The sequence below is a fragment of the Myotis nattereri genome (genome assembly GCF_964212035.1).
Source record: "Myotis nattereri genome assembly, chromosome: 13".
NCBI classification, from domain to species: Eukaryota; Metazoa; Chordata; class Mammalia; order Chiroptera; family Vespertilionidae; genus Myotis; species Myotis nattereri.
The window spans coordinates 61151528-61167981 of record NC_138088.1 but is presented as its reverse complement, the minus strand read 5'-3'; the positions used below and the strand labels follow the sequence as shown (position 1 = coordinate 61167981).

Here is a 16454-nt window from a genome sequence, read left to right as displayed (position 1 = left end):
GTATGAGTGTGTGAGTGTGTGAGTGTGTGTACATGTGAGTGTGAGTGTGTGCATGTGAGAGTGTATGAGTGTGTGAGTGTGTGTGTGTGAGAGTGTGTGCATGTGTGAGTATGAGAGGTATGAGAGTGTGTGAGAGTGTGTATACATGTGAGAGTGTATGAGTGTGTGAGAGTGTGTGCATGTGAGAGTGTATGAGTGTGAGAATGTGTGTAAGAGAGTATGTGTGTGTCTGTGTGTGTGAGAATGTGTGTGTGTGTGTGTGTGTGTCTGTGTGTGTTCATTCACATCCTGTGTGTGTTCTGCTGGGACTCAGGTTTCAGCCCAAAGCAAAGGGCCTTGGTCGGGGTTTGGGCCGCAGACCCTGGCACCCTGGCGCAGACCAGCGGGTGGAGTTCAGGAGGCGGGTGACGGGCGTGGATGCGCCTGGTGAGGAGGGAGCGGGAGGGCGAGGCCGGGCCTGTTCCCCCGTGGGATCTGTGCCGGCCTGTCCTCCCGTGGGGTCTGTGCCGGGGCCGGCCTGTCCTCCCGTGGGGTCTGTGCCGGCCTGTCCTCCCGTGGGGTCTGTGCCCGGCCTGTCCTCCCGTGGGGTCTGTGCCGGGGCCGGCCTGTCCTCCCGTGGGATCTGTGCCGGCCTGTCCTCCTGTGGGGTCTGTGCCGGCCTGTTCCCCCGTGGGGTCTGTGCCGGGTGTGTGGCTGGTTGGCCGGCCTCTCCCCGTTGAGCTCACAGTCCTTTGTTTACGGCCTCATTTCCCCAGCGACTCCCTGTGTGGGCAGAGCAGCCGGGACTATGAGGCCATGTGGGAGACACGCCGGCCTGGGAAAGAGCCGGGACCCCGTTTGTCAGGAAGAGCCTCTGTGGGGGGGCGAGGGGTCCCCGGACGGCCGGCCCTCCCTCCCACCCCTCCCCTGTGCGTCCAGCCTGCCCTTCGGCAGACGTGTCCATCTGCCCATTAAGAGGCCAGGTGCCCAGGACTGACTCCCCCGGGGGAGGGGGGGAGGCTCTGAACTTAGACAAACGTCCTGTCCCAGAACCCGCGCCCCCCCCCCCCCCCCCCCCGTCACCTGTGCCACCGGAGCAAGTCATTGGCCATCTCCGAGTCCGGCTGCGGCTCTCACGGTGGGGACACTTGGTGGGGACACTTATCCCGCTGCCTGGTTTGCGTGCTTGGAGGGGGTGGGGTGTGATCATGTGATGTAAACACGGGGCAGCCTGCAGTTCTGCGCAGCCTCCCGGGCTTTGCTGCTCCAGGCCCGCCGGTGAGCAGTGGCCCTGCTGACTCCGGCTGAGGGTGGAGCAGGGAGCAAGGCGCAGGGTCCTTCTGCTGCCAGGGCCACAGCTCCTGGCGGCCCTGCTGACTCCATGCCCGCCCCCCCCCCCACCTCCTGCCCTCAGGGCTGGCCGGGGACGGTGCCGCTGGGGAAGGCCGGGGAGGAGGACGAGGCCTGGCAGAGGCCGGTTCCCGCCACTGTGTTTCTTTGCCAAGTTTCTGAATTCCTGAGTCTGCCTCCTGTTCCATAAAGTCGTTTGTCTGCCGTCTGCGTGGGGCACGGAGCACCAGAGGGGCAGCGTTCGGAGCAGAGCCCCACGATGCTGTACAAGTACAAGGAGTCGTGTATTTTTATCACTTTTTTTTTTAAGCTGGAGGCTAAATCTTTAAATTGTGGACTTTTAAAAAAATATATTTTTATGTATGTCAGAGAGGAAGGGAGAGGGAGAGAGAGAGAGAAACATCAACGATGACAGAGAATCACTGACCGGCTGCCTCCTGCATGCCCCCCACTGGCGTGTGCATGACCAGAATCGAACCCGGGACCCTGCAGTCCATAGGCCGACACTCTATCCCCTGAGCCAAACCAGCGAGGGCTAAACTATGGACTTTTTAATCTGGGCGTGGAAACCTCTCTTTTCTCCGGCACGATCTCTCCCGCAGCGGCTCCCCCTGTCCTGTGAGCGTCCCCTCTCTTAGCTCCGGTCGGCCAGGGCGCTCCCCTGGGCTCCCCTGGGCTGCCCTGGGGCCTGGGCTCTGGGACCTGGGTCCCGACTCCACGCCCCCCCCCCCGAACCCCCCCCGGGCTGACGTCAGGCAGACACCCACCAGGTCGCTGGCGCGCACTCGCTGTTACACTGGAGCTCCTGTCGTTAATTCGGTCGCGTGTTTGGTGTTTACTAAAATGCTGCTGTCAGCGAAGGCAGGTGGCACGAGGCCTCGGGCAGGCCCCTCGCCGCGCAGGGTTTCGATCCTCCTCTCTCCCGCGGGCAGTGGTCCTCGCTGCGCTAGGAGTCCCGTACCCACCCAGCCCAGCCCCGACCCAGCCCGGCCCCGACCCAGCCCGGCCCCGACCCAGCCCTGACCCCCGACCTGGCCCGGCCCTGACCCGGACACAGAGATGCCGGGCACTCTGGTCCCACTCGTTGCCACGCCAAGACAGGACGAGCCGTTCACAGTGACTGAAAAAGCAGAGCATGATGTTTGAATCCTCACCCGAGGGTATTTTTCCCTGTTTCCTTTCGAGCGAGTGGGAGGGAGGGAGGAGGAAGAAAAGCATAGACGTGAGAAAGACACATGGAGTGGTTGCCTCCCGCTTGGGGCCAGGGATGGAACCTGAACCTGCAACTGAGGTACGTGCCCGAGACCGGGAATCGAACCCAAGACCCTTTGGTGCAGGGGCCGATGCTCTAACCACTGAGCAACTGGCCAGGGCGGAGCAGAGCCTTTTTGCGGCGGTGCCCGGGCCACAGCCGACCCCCGGTGAGCACACCTCACCCTTCCCAGGCAGGCGCCGGCTGGGTGCGCCCACTCCGGCCGGGATGAAGGTCTGTCGAAGAAAGGATCCAGTATTGAGCAAAGTCAAAAAGTGACTTTTCTGCCAGATGGTCTACGCCAGGGTTCTCAACCTGTGGGTCGCGACCCCTTTGGCGGTCGAATGACCCTTTCACAGGGGTCGCCTAAGACCATCCTGCATATCAGATATTTACGTGACGATTCATAACAGTAGCAGCATTACAGTTATGAAGTAGCAACGAAAATAATTCTATGGTTCGGTCACAACATGAGGAACTGTATGTGAAGGGCCAGAAGGTTGAGACCCACTGCTCTAGACCCTGAACTTCCCTGCTCTGCTTAGTCAGCCCTGGAATGTGAGATCCTGTAAAAACACAGCCTCCTCCTTGCGGTCTGACTGGCCTGTAGAAAGCCGTGCACATTGAATCTTACAACTCGATGACTTTGAGGATAAGAATGTACCTGTGAAACCATTACCACCACCCAGGCCATAACTCCCCATCAGCTCCCCACGCTTCTCCTGCCCATTCATCATTATCATCATCATTAATACTTTCTATCCCCTGATTTATCCTGGTGCCGGCCAGGAGTTCTCCCTGTGGCCAGGCCCCATGTGGAGAACTGAAGTGTCGCATTTCAGACTAGAGTGTGAATGACTTCCTCTCAGAGGCAGACCCCTCTCTGCCCCGTGGCTCAGGCGGTGACTCACGGCCTGTGGGGAAGCACTTGTTAACACAAGCTCCCACCTTGCCCTTCCAGCGGAAATTCCACCCTCTGCGGGCCCAGCAGCTGAGGAGCAGCCGGGGGTAAAGTCTCAGATTTTTTCTCCCCTGAGAAATATTTCAGTCACTCTGGTCCCAGCACCACTGGTAGGACTTGGAGCCATGGATAGCCGGTGCCAGTCGGCCGGGAGCTGTCCGTGAGGCCCTGCCCATACCAGACACCAGCTCGCCCCGTCGCGGCCCCAAGCGGAAGCGGGTCCCGGGAAGTAAGGCAGAGACCCAGGCGGACGGTGCAGTGTGCCTGTCACGGTGTTTTCTTAGTGGCTCCACCCAGGGAACCTGTACACACTCACACACGAGTTTATCTTTTTTAAAAAATATTTTTTTGTTGATTTCAGAGGGGAAGGGAGAGGTTGAGATAGAAACATCAGTGATGAGAGAGAATCGTGGATCGGCCGCCTCCTGCACGCCCTCTGCTGGGTTTGGAGCCCGAACCCCGGGCACGGGCCCTGACCAGGAATCGAACCCTGACCTCCTGGTTCCGAGGTCAACGCTCAGTCCCTGAGCCACGCCGGCCGGGCGACGGTCCCAGCTCCTAAAACTCACCGAGTGGTGGGTGAAGGTGTTCCTATGCACGTCCGATTCTCCTCCAAAATGTCGTCTTTATTTTGTCCTAAAACCAGCACGTGCTCAGCACAGAACTAGAGATAGAGATAAATTCAACGAAGAAGAAACAACACCCACGGTTTCACTCTATGGGCAGCTTGGCGCAAGCCCTTCCATGTGGCTGGGGCTCTTCCCTCTGTTGCTCTCTTTCTCTGTGTGTTTATACATACATGTGCATGCGTGCGTGTACATACGCACACATACATACTTACATAGCGATGCACACGCACATAGAATCTGGTCGCGCTGCGGAGATTTTTAAACCCACACTTAGTTCTGGATGGACACGCTCGCCGGCAGGCACGTGGGCTCTGGCTTGTGCTTTGAACGCTGCCCTGCTTCCCCGGCTGCGGCCTCCCGCTGACTCGCGCCCCCCCTGCTGGGCGTGGGGCGTCCGGTGTTCGCTTTTGTTTTGCTACGATGACCACGGCCGTGACCAGCCCCTTGGCTCACGCACTTAATCGTCTCCTTCGCACAAATTCTCGGAAGCGGAAGGGCCGTGTCCGGGAGTCGGGGTTTCACGGCCTCGGCGCCTGCCGCCGGGACGCCTGGGGGAACGCGGCAGTGCAGGCAGCAGCAAGGGCCGCCTGGCTCATCAGCTGCTGTCTCCCTGAGATCCAGGCAGCCCGCGCCGGGACAGGGTCCACGCCTGTGCCCTCGCCCGCTCGCTGGTGTCTTTGCAAGTCAAGGTCAGTCCTGGGCTGTTTGTGGCCACGTGTGCAGAACAGGGGCCTGGCCCCAGCCCCGGGGAGCCCGGCCTCTGACTGGGTGTTGCTGCGTTCACGCTGCGAACGAGTTCCTCCCGGCAGACTGAGGCCACGTCGTTTCGGTAATTCTGTGTGTTTTGTTGATGGTTTTGCTCTTTATTTTTTAAAAATATCTTTTTGTTGATTTGAGAGAGAGAGAGAGAGAGAGAGAGAGAGAGAGAGAGAAACATCCATGATGAGAGGGAATCATTGACGGGCTGCCTCCTGCACGCCCCCTCCTGGGGATCGAGCCCACAACCCGGGCCTGTGCCCTGACCGAATCGAACCCGGGACCCTTCAGTCTGCAGGTGACGCTGTATCCACTGAGCCACCCGGCCGGGGCGGCTTGGCTCTCCAGAGCGGCCTGCGCGGTGCTGGAGCGCGGGCGCGGGTTTCTAGGCTGTGATTGCCGCGAGGGGAACATTCTGTGTTAGCCGAGCTTGGCTGGGTGTGAGTTGGCTCAGGGATGTTGGCCGTGAATCTGACGTTAACGAGACGACAGTATACGCAGCCGCCGCCCTGATCCTCGGGTTCGCTTTCCACGGTTTTGGTTGCCTGCCGTCAATGGGGGCCCGGAAATAGTACATGGAAAATTCCAGAAATAACCCATTCATGCGTTTGAAATTGCCCGGGATGGGAGTCCTCCCTCTGTCTGGCGACCCCCCCCCCCCCCTTGCTGCTTACACTTGCTGCCGGCTGGTCATTTAGTAACTGGCCGTCTTGGCGATCAGATGGGCTGTTGCGGCGTCTCGGTGCTCAGCGTGATGCTGCCGGGCCAGCGTGGCTCAGTGGTTGAGCGTCGACCTATGGACCAGGAGGTCAGGATTCGATTCCCGGTCAGGGCCCACTCGAGCTCAATCCCCAGTGCAGGGGTGAGGAGGGGGGTGGCGTACAGGAGGCAGCAGATCCATGATTCCCTCTCATCGTTGGTGTTTCTCTCTCTCCCTCTCCCTTCCTCTCTGAAATCAATAAAAACATGTTTTTAAAAAAGAGTCATTTGGTTCAGCATTGGTGCCCTCAGTTCGTCGGCTGTTGCCAGGTTTTGTGCCGGAAACCTCGCGTGTCCCCATAGAAGGAGTCTGGTGGCGCCTTAGGGTACGTTTTCTTCGTGCGAAGCTTGGTCTGGCTTCGCCCGTCACGTCACGTTCGTTAACCCTGAGGAGTGGAGGCTGCGCCACCAGCCGGGAGGTGACGGTGTGCACACAGTTCGGGGGACGCCCGCCGGGAGTCCTGTCCGCCTGGGGCCGTGTCCTCGGTCTCCTCCCCCGCCGCTGCGTCCCCTGTGGCCGCTCTCTGTCCTCACGGGGCTCACGTGCTGGTTTAGTCACAGGCGACGCGAAACAGCTCAGCCGCCTCGGCGTTTCCAGCCGGTCTCAGGCCTCTCTGGCACCTCTGGCCCCGCGGCTGCGTCTCCCGTCTCCGAGGAGCGCGCTGTCTGCCGTCGCCGGACCCGCTCTGGCGAACCCCAGGCCTCGGTGTGGCGGGCTGTCCAGGCTCCGACCTGACCCCCATGCTGAGCTCTGCCAACAGCAGCCTCCCGGCCCTCCCCGCCCCTCGCCCCTCGCCGCCCTCGCCGGCATTGCCCTCCCTCGCGCCCTATTATGTGATCCTCGCACTCCACTCTGGAAATGCAAGAGGAAAGGGGAGAGGCCGTGCGGGAGGCTGGCTGATGCCTGCCAGATGGCGCCGGAGACGGAGATAAGGCCGCCGCCCATCTGCCGACGGGATGGGACGCGATCTGCCTGGTCCCTCGCGCTGGCACCACCCTCGGGGGCCGCCGGGGTCACCTCGGGGCCTGTCCTCGGACAAGGGCGTCCTGGGGCCGCTCTGGCCCATCTCTGAGGTGACCGGCGCCGTCCGTTCTGGGGGGACCTGCCAGGAAGGGCTCGGAGTGGGACCGGGAGATGGCCGTGCTGACAGCTGCCCACGCCGCCGGCCAGGCTGTCCGCAGACGCAGCCCCGAGGGGACAGTCCCGAGGCCTCGGGCCCGTGGGGGGGGGGCACCGAGCAGCTGGCGGACCAGCTGCTCTTTGGGAGGGAGTGGGAGGCCCGGCCATTAGCCGCGGCCCCGGGGGCCTCGCCAGCTGGGCCGCCAGGAGCGTGTGCGCCCACGGCCCTGGCTGAGCGGCAGCTCGCGGCTGATGCGCCTTCTTTGTGAACCTTCTCTGAGAAAATACGTGACGGGCTCAGTGCAGTCGGTGCCTTCACCGTCAAAAGTACACTCTCTGCGTGGGCGCGAGTCCGGCCTTTCGTTATTCCCACGGGACGCGGAGAGCGTGGGTCAGCTCCTCGAATGGGAACCTTCACAGCTGAAGGTCACCCGCCCTTACCCATGCCCAGAGGAGGCGGCCAGGGGGTCAGAGGTGCCGGCCCCCCAGTTCGGCTCCTGCCTCTGTGCCCGGGGGGGCTGGGCGTGGCACTGGGGATTGGAAAGGGCTCGACTCCCTCCTTGAAAGTAACATCTTGAAGAGGCGTTACTGCCCAGCCAGTGTGGCTCAGCGGTGGAGGGTCGACCTATGAACCCGGAGGTCAGGGTTCGATTCCCGGTGCCGGGGTTGTGGCTCCATCCCCGGGGGGGAGCGGGCGGGAGGCAGCCGACCAGCAGGGAAGTTTCCTCCTCACCCGTCGCCTTTGGCCTTCACTTTTCTACCCTTGGGTTCCGGGGGCAGATCTCGGGGCGTTTACAACGTCGCCATTTAGTTCCCAGAGGCTCCTTCCTTGCGTGTGGAGGAGCCATTAGGAGCCCCCTCGCCCAGTAACACGAGACGACTGTGTCCTGAACACCCAGCTGCCTCCACCCAGCAGCCCGGGTCCTGCAGGGGCCGGAGGAGGAGGAACTAGCCGGGCCTCCCTGGGGACCGGGTGGGGACGGGGAGAGGGTGCTGGTCTGGGAACAGCCGGTTCCCTGGGGGGGCGGGCGATGACTGCGCCATGAGTGGGCCCCGCTCTCTGGAATAATCCTCCCTTTGTGTCCCCAGCACCTCCCCGGCCGCTGCCCGTGCTGCTCGCCCGCCCCCGGCCTCAGCGCCCTCTGGACCTGCGTCTCCGCCTCCCGCCGCGGCTGGTGATGGAGTAGAAGCCTCCGCAGGGGCCTGCCAGGCGGCAGCCAAGGACCTGGGCAGGTACCGTGCAAGGCCCTCCCCTGCCCCGCCCGGGAGCCCCCCCCAGGCTGGGGGAGCTGCACTGGGGTGGCACCAACAGGGCGTTGACAGTTGGACCCGTGATGCCGTGTTTGTGATCACGCCATGTAGGTGACCTAAAGCTTCCGGCAGCAACGCGACGCCTGTGAGAGCACGTGTCAGCAGGCGTGTGCCGGGAGACAAAGCCAGCAGGGTGTGTGTGTGTGTGTGTGTGTGTGTGTGTGTGTGTGAGAGGGGGGGTGGAGGGAGGGTGTCGGGGGAGGGACGGGTTGATTGATGTTAAGGAACTGGCCAATGGGAATGGGGAGCCCGGCGAGTCTGACCCTTGCAGGGCGGGCGGCAGGCTCAGGCCCAGGGAAGAGCGGCGTGGCAGCGCCTCCTGCTGGCGGAACCCCTCCCCCCAACCTTGGTCTTTCTTTAAGGCCCCCCCCTTTACGGCCCCCCCTCCCCGTTGGATGATGCCCCCACGCAGTGCAGGGCGAGTGCTGTGCTCAGGCCGCTGGTTGCACGTCAGCCTCACTGCAGAGGTGCAGCCTCAGCGACGCTGGCTTGGCCCCGCGGCCTGGCCACGGCCACGGCCACGGCCACGCAAAGCTCGCCCTCCAGCTCGTGTGCAGAGCCCTCTGTCCGTGCACAGTGGGGGCTGGGACAGACCATCTGCTCGGCGAGTCCCGCCCGACGAGCCTCCTGGACAGCGTTTGTGGTGGCGCGAGCGGCGGCCTCCTGGGTGTGTCGGAGGGAAAGCCTGTGCCTCGGGGACCCTGGTGGCCGGGGGGGGGGGGGGGGGGCACCGAGGCCCCTGAACTGCGCCCAGGAGACTGTCGGGGGGCAGCCATGTCCAACCGAGGGCAGAGGTGACGGGGGAGTCGGGGGAGATGGTCAGCGTGTGCGGTCGGGGTCCTGGCACACAGGGCGACGAGGAGGGGGTGGCACTGGACTGCGCCCTCTAGTGGGGACGGTGCTCTGTGGGCACAGCCGAGAGCTGCCCGAGGCTGCAGGTCCTGAGGCCCAGAGCGGGGTCCTTGCCTGCACCCCCCGTTGTCTCAGGGCCGGAGCAGGCGCTTTCTCTCTCACACACACCCATACACACACACACACACACACACACCACACACATACCACGCACACACACACACACACACACACCCTCACCCCCACACGCACATACACACACACACCACACACACACCACGTACACACACACACACACGCCTACACATACATACCCCTATTCACACACACACACAAACGCACGCGCGCACACACTCACACGGGTTGCATGTCCCTCCAGTGGGATTTGTCTGTGTTTCTCCTGGTGCGACTGCGGGGCGTGTGGGGAGGCAGGTCAGGGGAGCCCTCCCGTCACGTCGGGGCCCACACTGCCAGGCGGGCGGTTTGTGGCTGAGGTTGGCCTGGCTGCTGGGCTCGGCCGGGCTTGCCGGGTCCCCCGGTCAGCCGCTGTGGTCCCGCCCACACTGTCCCCTTCGGAGGGGGCACTGAGGTCCCACCTCGGCCGTCAGGGATCTGAGCCCTTCCGTGGGTCTGTCCTCCCCCCATCTTTAGCGTGTTCGCTCCTGTCCCGTGCCTTGGCGTGCTACCCCGTGCGGCTGTGTTTATTTCGTTGCTCACAGGCTCCAGCTTCGGCCCCAGGCTGCTGACTCCTGGATGTGGGACACTTCAGTGCACGTGTCCAGCCTGGAGGCAGGTCAAGGTCTGGTCAGATTTGCATTCTAAAGGACCTCTCGCTCCTGGCAGGGCAGGAGCGGTTCCAGCTCTAACCAGGCCCCATGCCCTGCAGCTCCGAGCCTGGTCCTGTGGCATGAGACGGGACAGGGATAGGGACAGGGTTAGGATGGGGCAGGAGGGGACGGGGACAGGGACAGGGTTAGGATGGGGCAGGAGGGGACAGGGACAGGGTTAGGATGGGGCAGGAGGGGACAGGGACAGGGACAGGGTTAGGATGGGGCAGGAGGGGACAGGGACAGGGACAGGGTTAGGATGGGGCAGGAGGGGACGGGGACAGGGTTAGGATGGGACAGGAGGGGACGGGGACAGGGACAGGGTTAGGATGGGGCAGGAGGGGACGGGGACAGGGACAGGGACAGGGTTAGGATGGGGCAGGAGGGGACAGGGACAGGGACAGGGTTAGGATGGGGCAGGAGGGGACAGGGACAGGGTTAGGATGGGACAGGAGGGGACGGGGACAGGGACAGGGTTAGGATGGGGCAGGAGGGGACGGGGACAGGGACAGGGTTAGGATGGGGCAGGAGGGGACGGGGACGGGGACAGGGACAGGGTTAGGATGGGGCAGGAGGGGACGGGGACAGGGACAGCTGTGGTGCCATCGCCTCCCCTTCCCGGCGATGCCAACTCCACTGTCTCTGTGGCCTGGACCCAGGGACCCAGAGGCCCTTGTCCTTCCCTCTGGCGGCCGCCCCCGAGGTTTTCAAAACCAGTTTCCAACGTGCGGGCGGCAGCTTCACTTCGCTGACGTGGAAGCCTGCCCCGCGCCTGGGCCGGGCCGGGGGTCCACCCTCCATCCCGCCGTGTCAGCCTCTGCCGTGGCGCCGGCGGCCTCCGTGTCAGCGTGTGGCCCTCGCGGCCACAGTCCCCGCATCTGGGGCTCCGTCGGCCCCCCTCTGTCCCTGGAGGGGGCAGGGCCGTGGGATCCGGTGTCTGCCAGGAGCCAGGGCCGCGTCTTGCTCCGACGGACAGATGTTCTGCGCCTGCGAACATGCGGCGGCTTCCTGCTGCCTCGCCGCCTCCGCCGGCTGCGGGGAAACCACACAGCCGTTCCCGTTCCCGTTTCCCGTGCAAATGGCTTTCTCCTGGGGTCCCCACCCCCTCGCCCATTGGGAAGCAGTAGCCTTGGGGAGGGCAGATGTGCGGAGGGGGTGGGGGCAGGGAGCGCCTCCTTTCTCCGCTTCCCACGTCTCCCGGGAGGGACGCTGACCGAGTGGCCACGCTCCCCACGGGCCGGCCTCCGAGCTGATGGACGGAGAGCGTCCTGGGTCGGCTGGGCTCCGGGAGGCTGACGGTGGCTGACAATAGGCTTCCAGGAACACGGGCGGGAGCCTCACTCCGGCCACGCGGCCACGCTGACCACGGGTTGGCTCCCGGGAGGAGGGTGGTTGTGGCAAGGAGCCTGCTGGGTGGGCCCGAGGCCCCTGTTCAGAGCTGCCCTCGCTCTGCCGCTGGCGCCGCTGCCGGGAGGAAGCTGGTTCCACGGTGCCCGCCGACCCAGGAGGACAGGGGACACATCTGAGAAATGCCCTGACCTGCAGCCTGGGGCCGGGGGGGGCGGTGGGGGGGCCGGGGGGGTGGGGGTGGGGGCCGGGGGGGGGGCAGGTGGCCTTGGCTCCCCAGGAGTTCTGACCCCGACCTGAGAGAACCAGGAGACACTGGTCATGGCCATGGTCGGGAGTCAGGGGTCAAAGGGTCAGGGGGTCAAAGGGTCAGGGGACAAACGGGGTAAATGCTCAAGGTTGTAGGGTCAAAGATAAAAGGTCATTCTGTTAGGGGTTAGGGTCAAGGGTCAAAGATGGGGGTCATGGGTTAAAGGATTAAAGGTAAAATAATATCAGAGTCCAAGAGTCAACAGTCAAAGCTCATTGGTTGAGGGTCAGATATCAGGGGTCATGACGGATTGGGATCACGGGTCATGGGTCAAGGGTCATAGGGCTATGGGTTAAGGCTCAGAGTCAAGGATCTGGGGTCAAAAGTGAAAGGAGCCAGGGTCAAAGGGTCAAGAGTTAGGGATCAAGTGTTACAGTTTAGGGGTCAAGAGCCAGATTTCAATGCCCAAGGGTCAAAGGTCAGGAGAAAGCAGAGAAAACTCAGAAAATGGAGAGATTCAGGAGAAAATGGAGAGAATGAGGAGAAAATGGAGAGAATGAGGAGAAAATGGAGAGATCAGGAGAGAAGCAGAGATCGTGGCAGAAGACAGGCTCGCGTTCAGACAGATTTGGGGAGATTTGCTGATGGTCTGGATGCCCCGGAGGAAGAAAAGACAGAAGAACGCCAAGGCCAGAGTTCTGGGCCCTGTGGCTGCAGTGTGGACAGCCCGGTAATGGTTATGAAAAGGAGGAAATATTGTTAGGGCTTGTAGTGCACAAGTGCAGAAACACACCTACACACGCAGTGTGCACACATGCACCTGCACACGCCTACACATATAGCAGGGACACATGCACGTGCACATGCGTCCACATATACAGCAGACACACACGCATGTGCACATATGCCTACACACACAGCAGGCACACATGCACCTACCCATACAGCGGGCACACATGCACCTGAACACAGGCCTACACATATAGCAGACACACATGCATGTGCGTGTCCTGTTGTCTGGTTACATCTGTATTTATACCAGTTGATTCCAATCCTATCAATCTCTATTCCAAAGGTTAGGGCGTTTCTTATCTCCATTCCAGGGAGTAAAGGTTATGTAGCTTAAGCGTGATTGTTCGTAGTTAAAGTGATTAATTACCCGCCTGGCACTTAGTTAAGGGGTTTTATTCCCTCCCTAACTTCAGGGGAAAATCCCTACCTGGGGAAACAACCTTTCTCAGAGAGGAAACCTTGGTTAAAACACATAGTGCCAAGAAGGTGAGCAAACATATTAAGAACAGTATGCCATATATGCCAGGTCCCTTGAAACAGCAAGGATGGACTATATGCCTACACATACAGCGGGCGCACATGCACACATGCCTACACACAATGGACACACGTGTATGCGCACATGTGCCCACACATACAGCGGGCACACACACATGTGCACATATGCCTACACATACAGCAGACACATGTGCACATGCACACACACAGCGGACACACATGCACGTGCACACATGCCTACACACACAGCGGGCTCACACACTCGTCACCGTCTGCCCTCACCTCACACTCATTGGCTCTGGCCCCGTCGTTCGGATTTCTGTTCTGTCTGGAGCTGAGTCAGCAGTTCTGCCCCTCGGCTCCTGGTTCCCTCCGCTCACAAGTAGGGCAGGGCGGCGGCGTGTCCCCGCTGATAGCACGGAAGCCATTCGCTCCAGGCCGCTGTCGCCGGCCCTGCTCCGGCCCTCCCTCTGCTCCCGGCAGGAAGGACCTGCAGGTGCGGAGCTCCTGAGCCTGCTGTTTGGGTTCCCTCTGGAAGGGGCCCACCCGGAACAGGCTCTGGGCCCCGGGGGACCCTCCTGGGCTGCAGGTGGACGGTCCTCCGTTTCCCAACCTGTTTCTCCAGAAGCCGCCTGTGGCCAGGGCGGTGTTGGGGCTCCGAGCGCGCCTCTCTGTGGACACCCGAGTTTTCCTCGCGAGGCCTCGCCTTCCTCCCGCGCGGGGGCCTCTGGAACCCGCCGCTTAGCACCCCGACATTCACACCAAACGCTTGCGCTTCACAAGGACTGAGGGGCTGTCCTGGTGCCTCTGGCATTTTCTGTTCTTCTTGGAAGTTACTCCCCGAGGAGGAAGACGAACACGGGCTGCGCTTCGAGCCCGAGCGGAAGCCGCGACCTGGCCGGGCGAGGCCCGCGGTCCGCCTGCCCCGTGTGGAGGGAGACGTGCTTCCACCCCTAAGTGCGAGCCTGACCTTGGGGTGGGGTTTACGGGGCCCGTGGCCCACTGGGACTTTACCTTAGAACAGTCATAAAGGGATTTGCTTTGTATTGAACAAAACGTAGACTCTAATGACGCCCATATGTTCGTGCTCCCGGTAGCGAAGAGCCCGGCGTGTTTCCCAGCCAGGTTCTCAGGGTGCACACCCTTCCCCTCGCATTTGACTCTTTCGGCCCCAAGCGACTCTCTTTATGGAAAGTTCTGGTTCCCTGGCTGTGGGTGGCGCCGATCTTAAACAGGAGCCGAGGCGAGGCGGCCACCAGGAAGCTCTGGACCGTCTGGCGTCAGGAGCCGCTACCTCAGGGGACCCGTCCACGCACCCGCATCCGTGGCTGCAGCAGGAAACACTCCGTGTGTTTTAAACAATTTTAAATGCTTTGAGCGCTTTTGCTGACCTTTCGTTTTCTTTGGCTGCAAAGGAGATACATCGGGGCTTACAGGGCTGGGGGGACGGTGGGGGGCGAGGAAAGCTGGGACGGGCGGCTGTTTTCCATGTCCCACCTGAGGGTTCATGCCACTTAGTCGTGAGTCAGGGTCTGGGCTCAGAGTGGAGCCGCGCTGGACAGAGGGCAGGAGGGACCCTTGGTTCCCCGGTGGGCGCCACCTGCTGACCCTGGACGGAAGGAAGAGCTTCCCAGCCTCTGTCAGGCCCAGGAGCCCAGCCGAGGCTCTGAGCCGGAAGCCGGTGTGGGGACCTGGGCAGCGGGGCCTGGTTGCCCGGCTGGAGCACCAGGTGGGGCTCTGGATGGGTGCTGGGGGCCCTGGGGTGGGTGCTGGGGGGCCTGGATGGGTGCTGGGGGACCTGGGGTGGGTGCTGGGGGCCCTGGATGGGTGCTGGGGGCCCTGGGGTGGGTGCTGGGGGCCCTGGATGGGTGCTGGGGGCCCTGGGTGGGTGCTGGGGGCCCTGGGGTGGGTGCTGGGGGCCCTGGGGTGGGTGCTAGGGGCCCTGGATGGGTGCTGGGGGCCCTGGGTGGGTGCTGGGGGCCCTGGGGTAGGTGCCATATTCCCCCCTGCAGTCTCCACCTGGGTTTAGAATTAGAAATGGACTCTTTTGTGTGTTTTTTTTATTATATATTTTTTGATGTCGGAGAGGGAGAGGAAGAGAGATAGAAACAACAATGATGAGAGAGAATCATTGATCGGCAGCCTCCTGCACGCCCCCCTCCCCTACCCCCACCCGGGGACGGAGCCCGCTACCCAGGCATGTGCCCTGACCTCCTGGTTCACAGGTGGACGCTCAACCAGGCCGCGGGGCAGAGGCAGGCCCCCTGTGCAGGTCTCCGCCAGCTGCCTCTCGCTGCGCCCTCCCTGCAGCGTTAGGGACCTGGGGGCGGGGGCTCTGGGCTGGCCTCCCTGTCTCCAAGGGGACCTCACATGGTGGCCCAGGGTGGGCTGCAGGCCCTGAAGGTCCTGCGTCTCCTCCCTAGCTGGCCCAGCCCCGCGCCCACCTCCCCAGCTGTGAGCCAGGTGTCCTCGGAGGCCCGGCCTGGGTCCACTCTCCGGTTCCGGCCCAGGGCCTGGCACCCCGCACGGAGGCAGAGGCCGCCGCGGAGCCTGCAGACCTCCTACCCCGCCCAGGCAGCCTGTGTACCTGCGGGCCGCCACCTCCGAGCGGGCGAGTCCATTTCTTCCCCGGGAGGGACCAGCAGCCGGAGCGCCCCTGCTCCGTGGTCAGCCCCGGCCACCACGCCCCTCCCGCCGGCTCGCCGCCCGGGGCGTTTGCATTTCAAAGCCACGCGCGGAGGTGGGGGCTGGGGGCGAGTAGGTGCGGAGGGAGGGGGGTCTCCGCGCCTCCGCCCGCCCCGCCCCTCCCCCCGCCGTTTCCGGAGGCGGCGGAGCTTTGTGGAGCCGATCGGCGGCCTGGGGCGGATGACATCACCGCGTCGCTCCCACGAGCCGGCTGCTGGGGTGTAGGAGCCTCGGACCCCACGGCGCTCGCGTTCGGAGGCCGCGCCGAGCCGCGCACACACCGAGGCGCGCCCCCGCCCTCCTGCGCGCACCTCCGCGGCCATCGCTCCCGGGCTCCGGGGCGGCCGAGCCCAGCCTCCCGCCGCCGCCGCCGCCCGGATGCCCGCGGCTGCTCCCCGCTGCAGTGCAGCCGCCCCGGCCGCCGGCCCGCCCGCCGCGGGCTCCCGGCTGCAGGACGCGCGCCCGGACGCCGGCCCTGCTCGCGCCTAGGCTGCCCGGGGCGCAGCGAGGATGGGAGGGTCGCAGTCCCTGCAGCCAGCCCCCGCCTGCGACCTGAGCCCGGAGGCGCCCGAGGCCATGTAAGTGCGCCCCGCCCGCCGCGCCGCCCCGAGGGGTCCTGGGCTTTGTGATGCGCCCCCCGCCCTCCGCTGCCCTGCGGCCTGGAGCGCCCGGGCCCTGGTGCGGTTACCCACAGCCCGGCCCCGGGGCCACCTCTGCCCCCCGCATCGGAGCTCTGCACCGCCCCGTGGGGTTCCTGCCGGGGGACCGCCAGGCACCCCTGGGGCCGGTGGGAGAACACGTGTGTGGGCAGCCGGTGCCCGTGCGTCCAGCCGGTGGAGGGGCGTCCAGTCGCGGGGCCGGTGGATGGCGTGGGGCCTCCGGGACCTGCAGGTCTGAGCCCCGCGACTCCTTCCCGGGTGGACACTGGACAAGGCCGAGTGCTCTCCCAGGAAAGCCAGCCGCAGCCGGCCATCGGCCCAGGGCCTGGGGGTCGGCCTGAGCCTGGGTCCCGGGGCCCCATCCTTTCCCGAACCACAGAGCGAATGTGCTGTGAAGCCGCCGTGTCCTGGGTGGTGTTTGTGGGAA

The 16454-nt window shown here is 63.6% G+C and overlaps 1 protein-coding gene across 2 annotated transcripts in view; it reads left to right on the top strand.

Moving 5' to 3' along the window:
* Positions 1–15878: 15878 nt before the first annotated feature.
* The window catches only part of TACC2 (transforming acidic coiled-coil containing protein 2), a gene marked incomplete at its 5' end in the record, with an annotated part of 38448 nt that continues 37872 nt past the window's right edge, over positions 15879–16454 (top strand). For both annotated transcript variants that reach the window (XM_081105160.1, XM_081105159.1), the window contains one exon: positions 15879–15946. In XM_081105160.1, coding sequence (XP_080961286.1) covers positions 15879–15946 — 68 coding nt within the window. The remainder of the gene's footprint in view (positions 15947–16454) is intronic.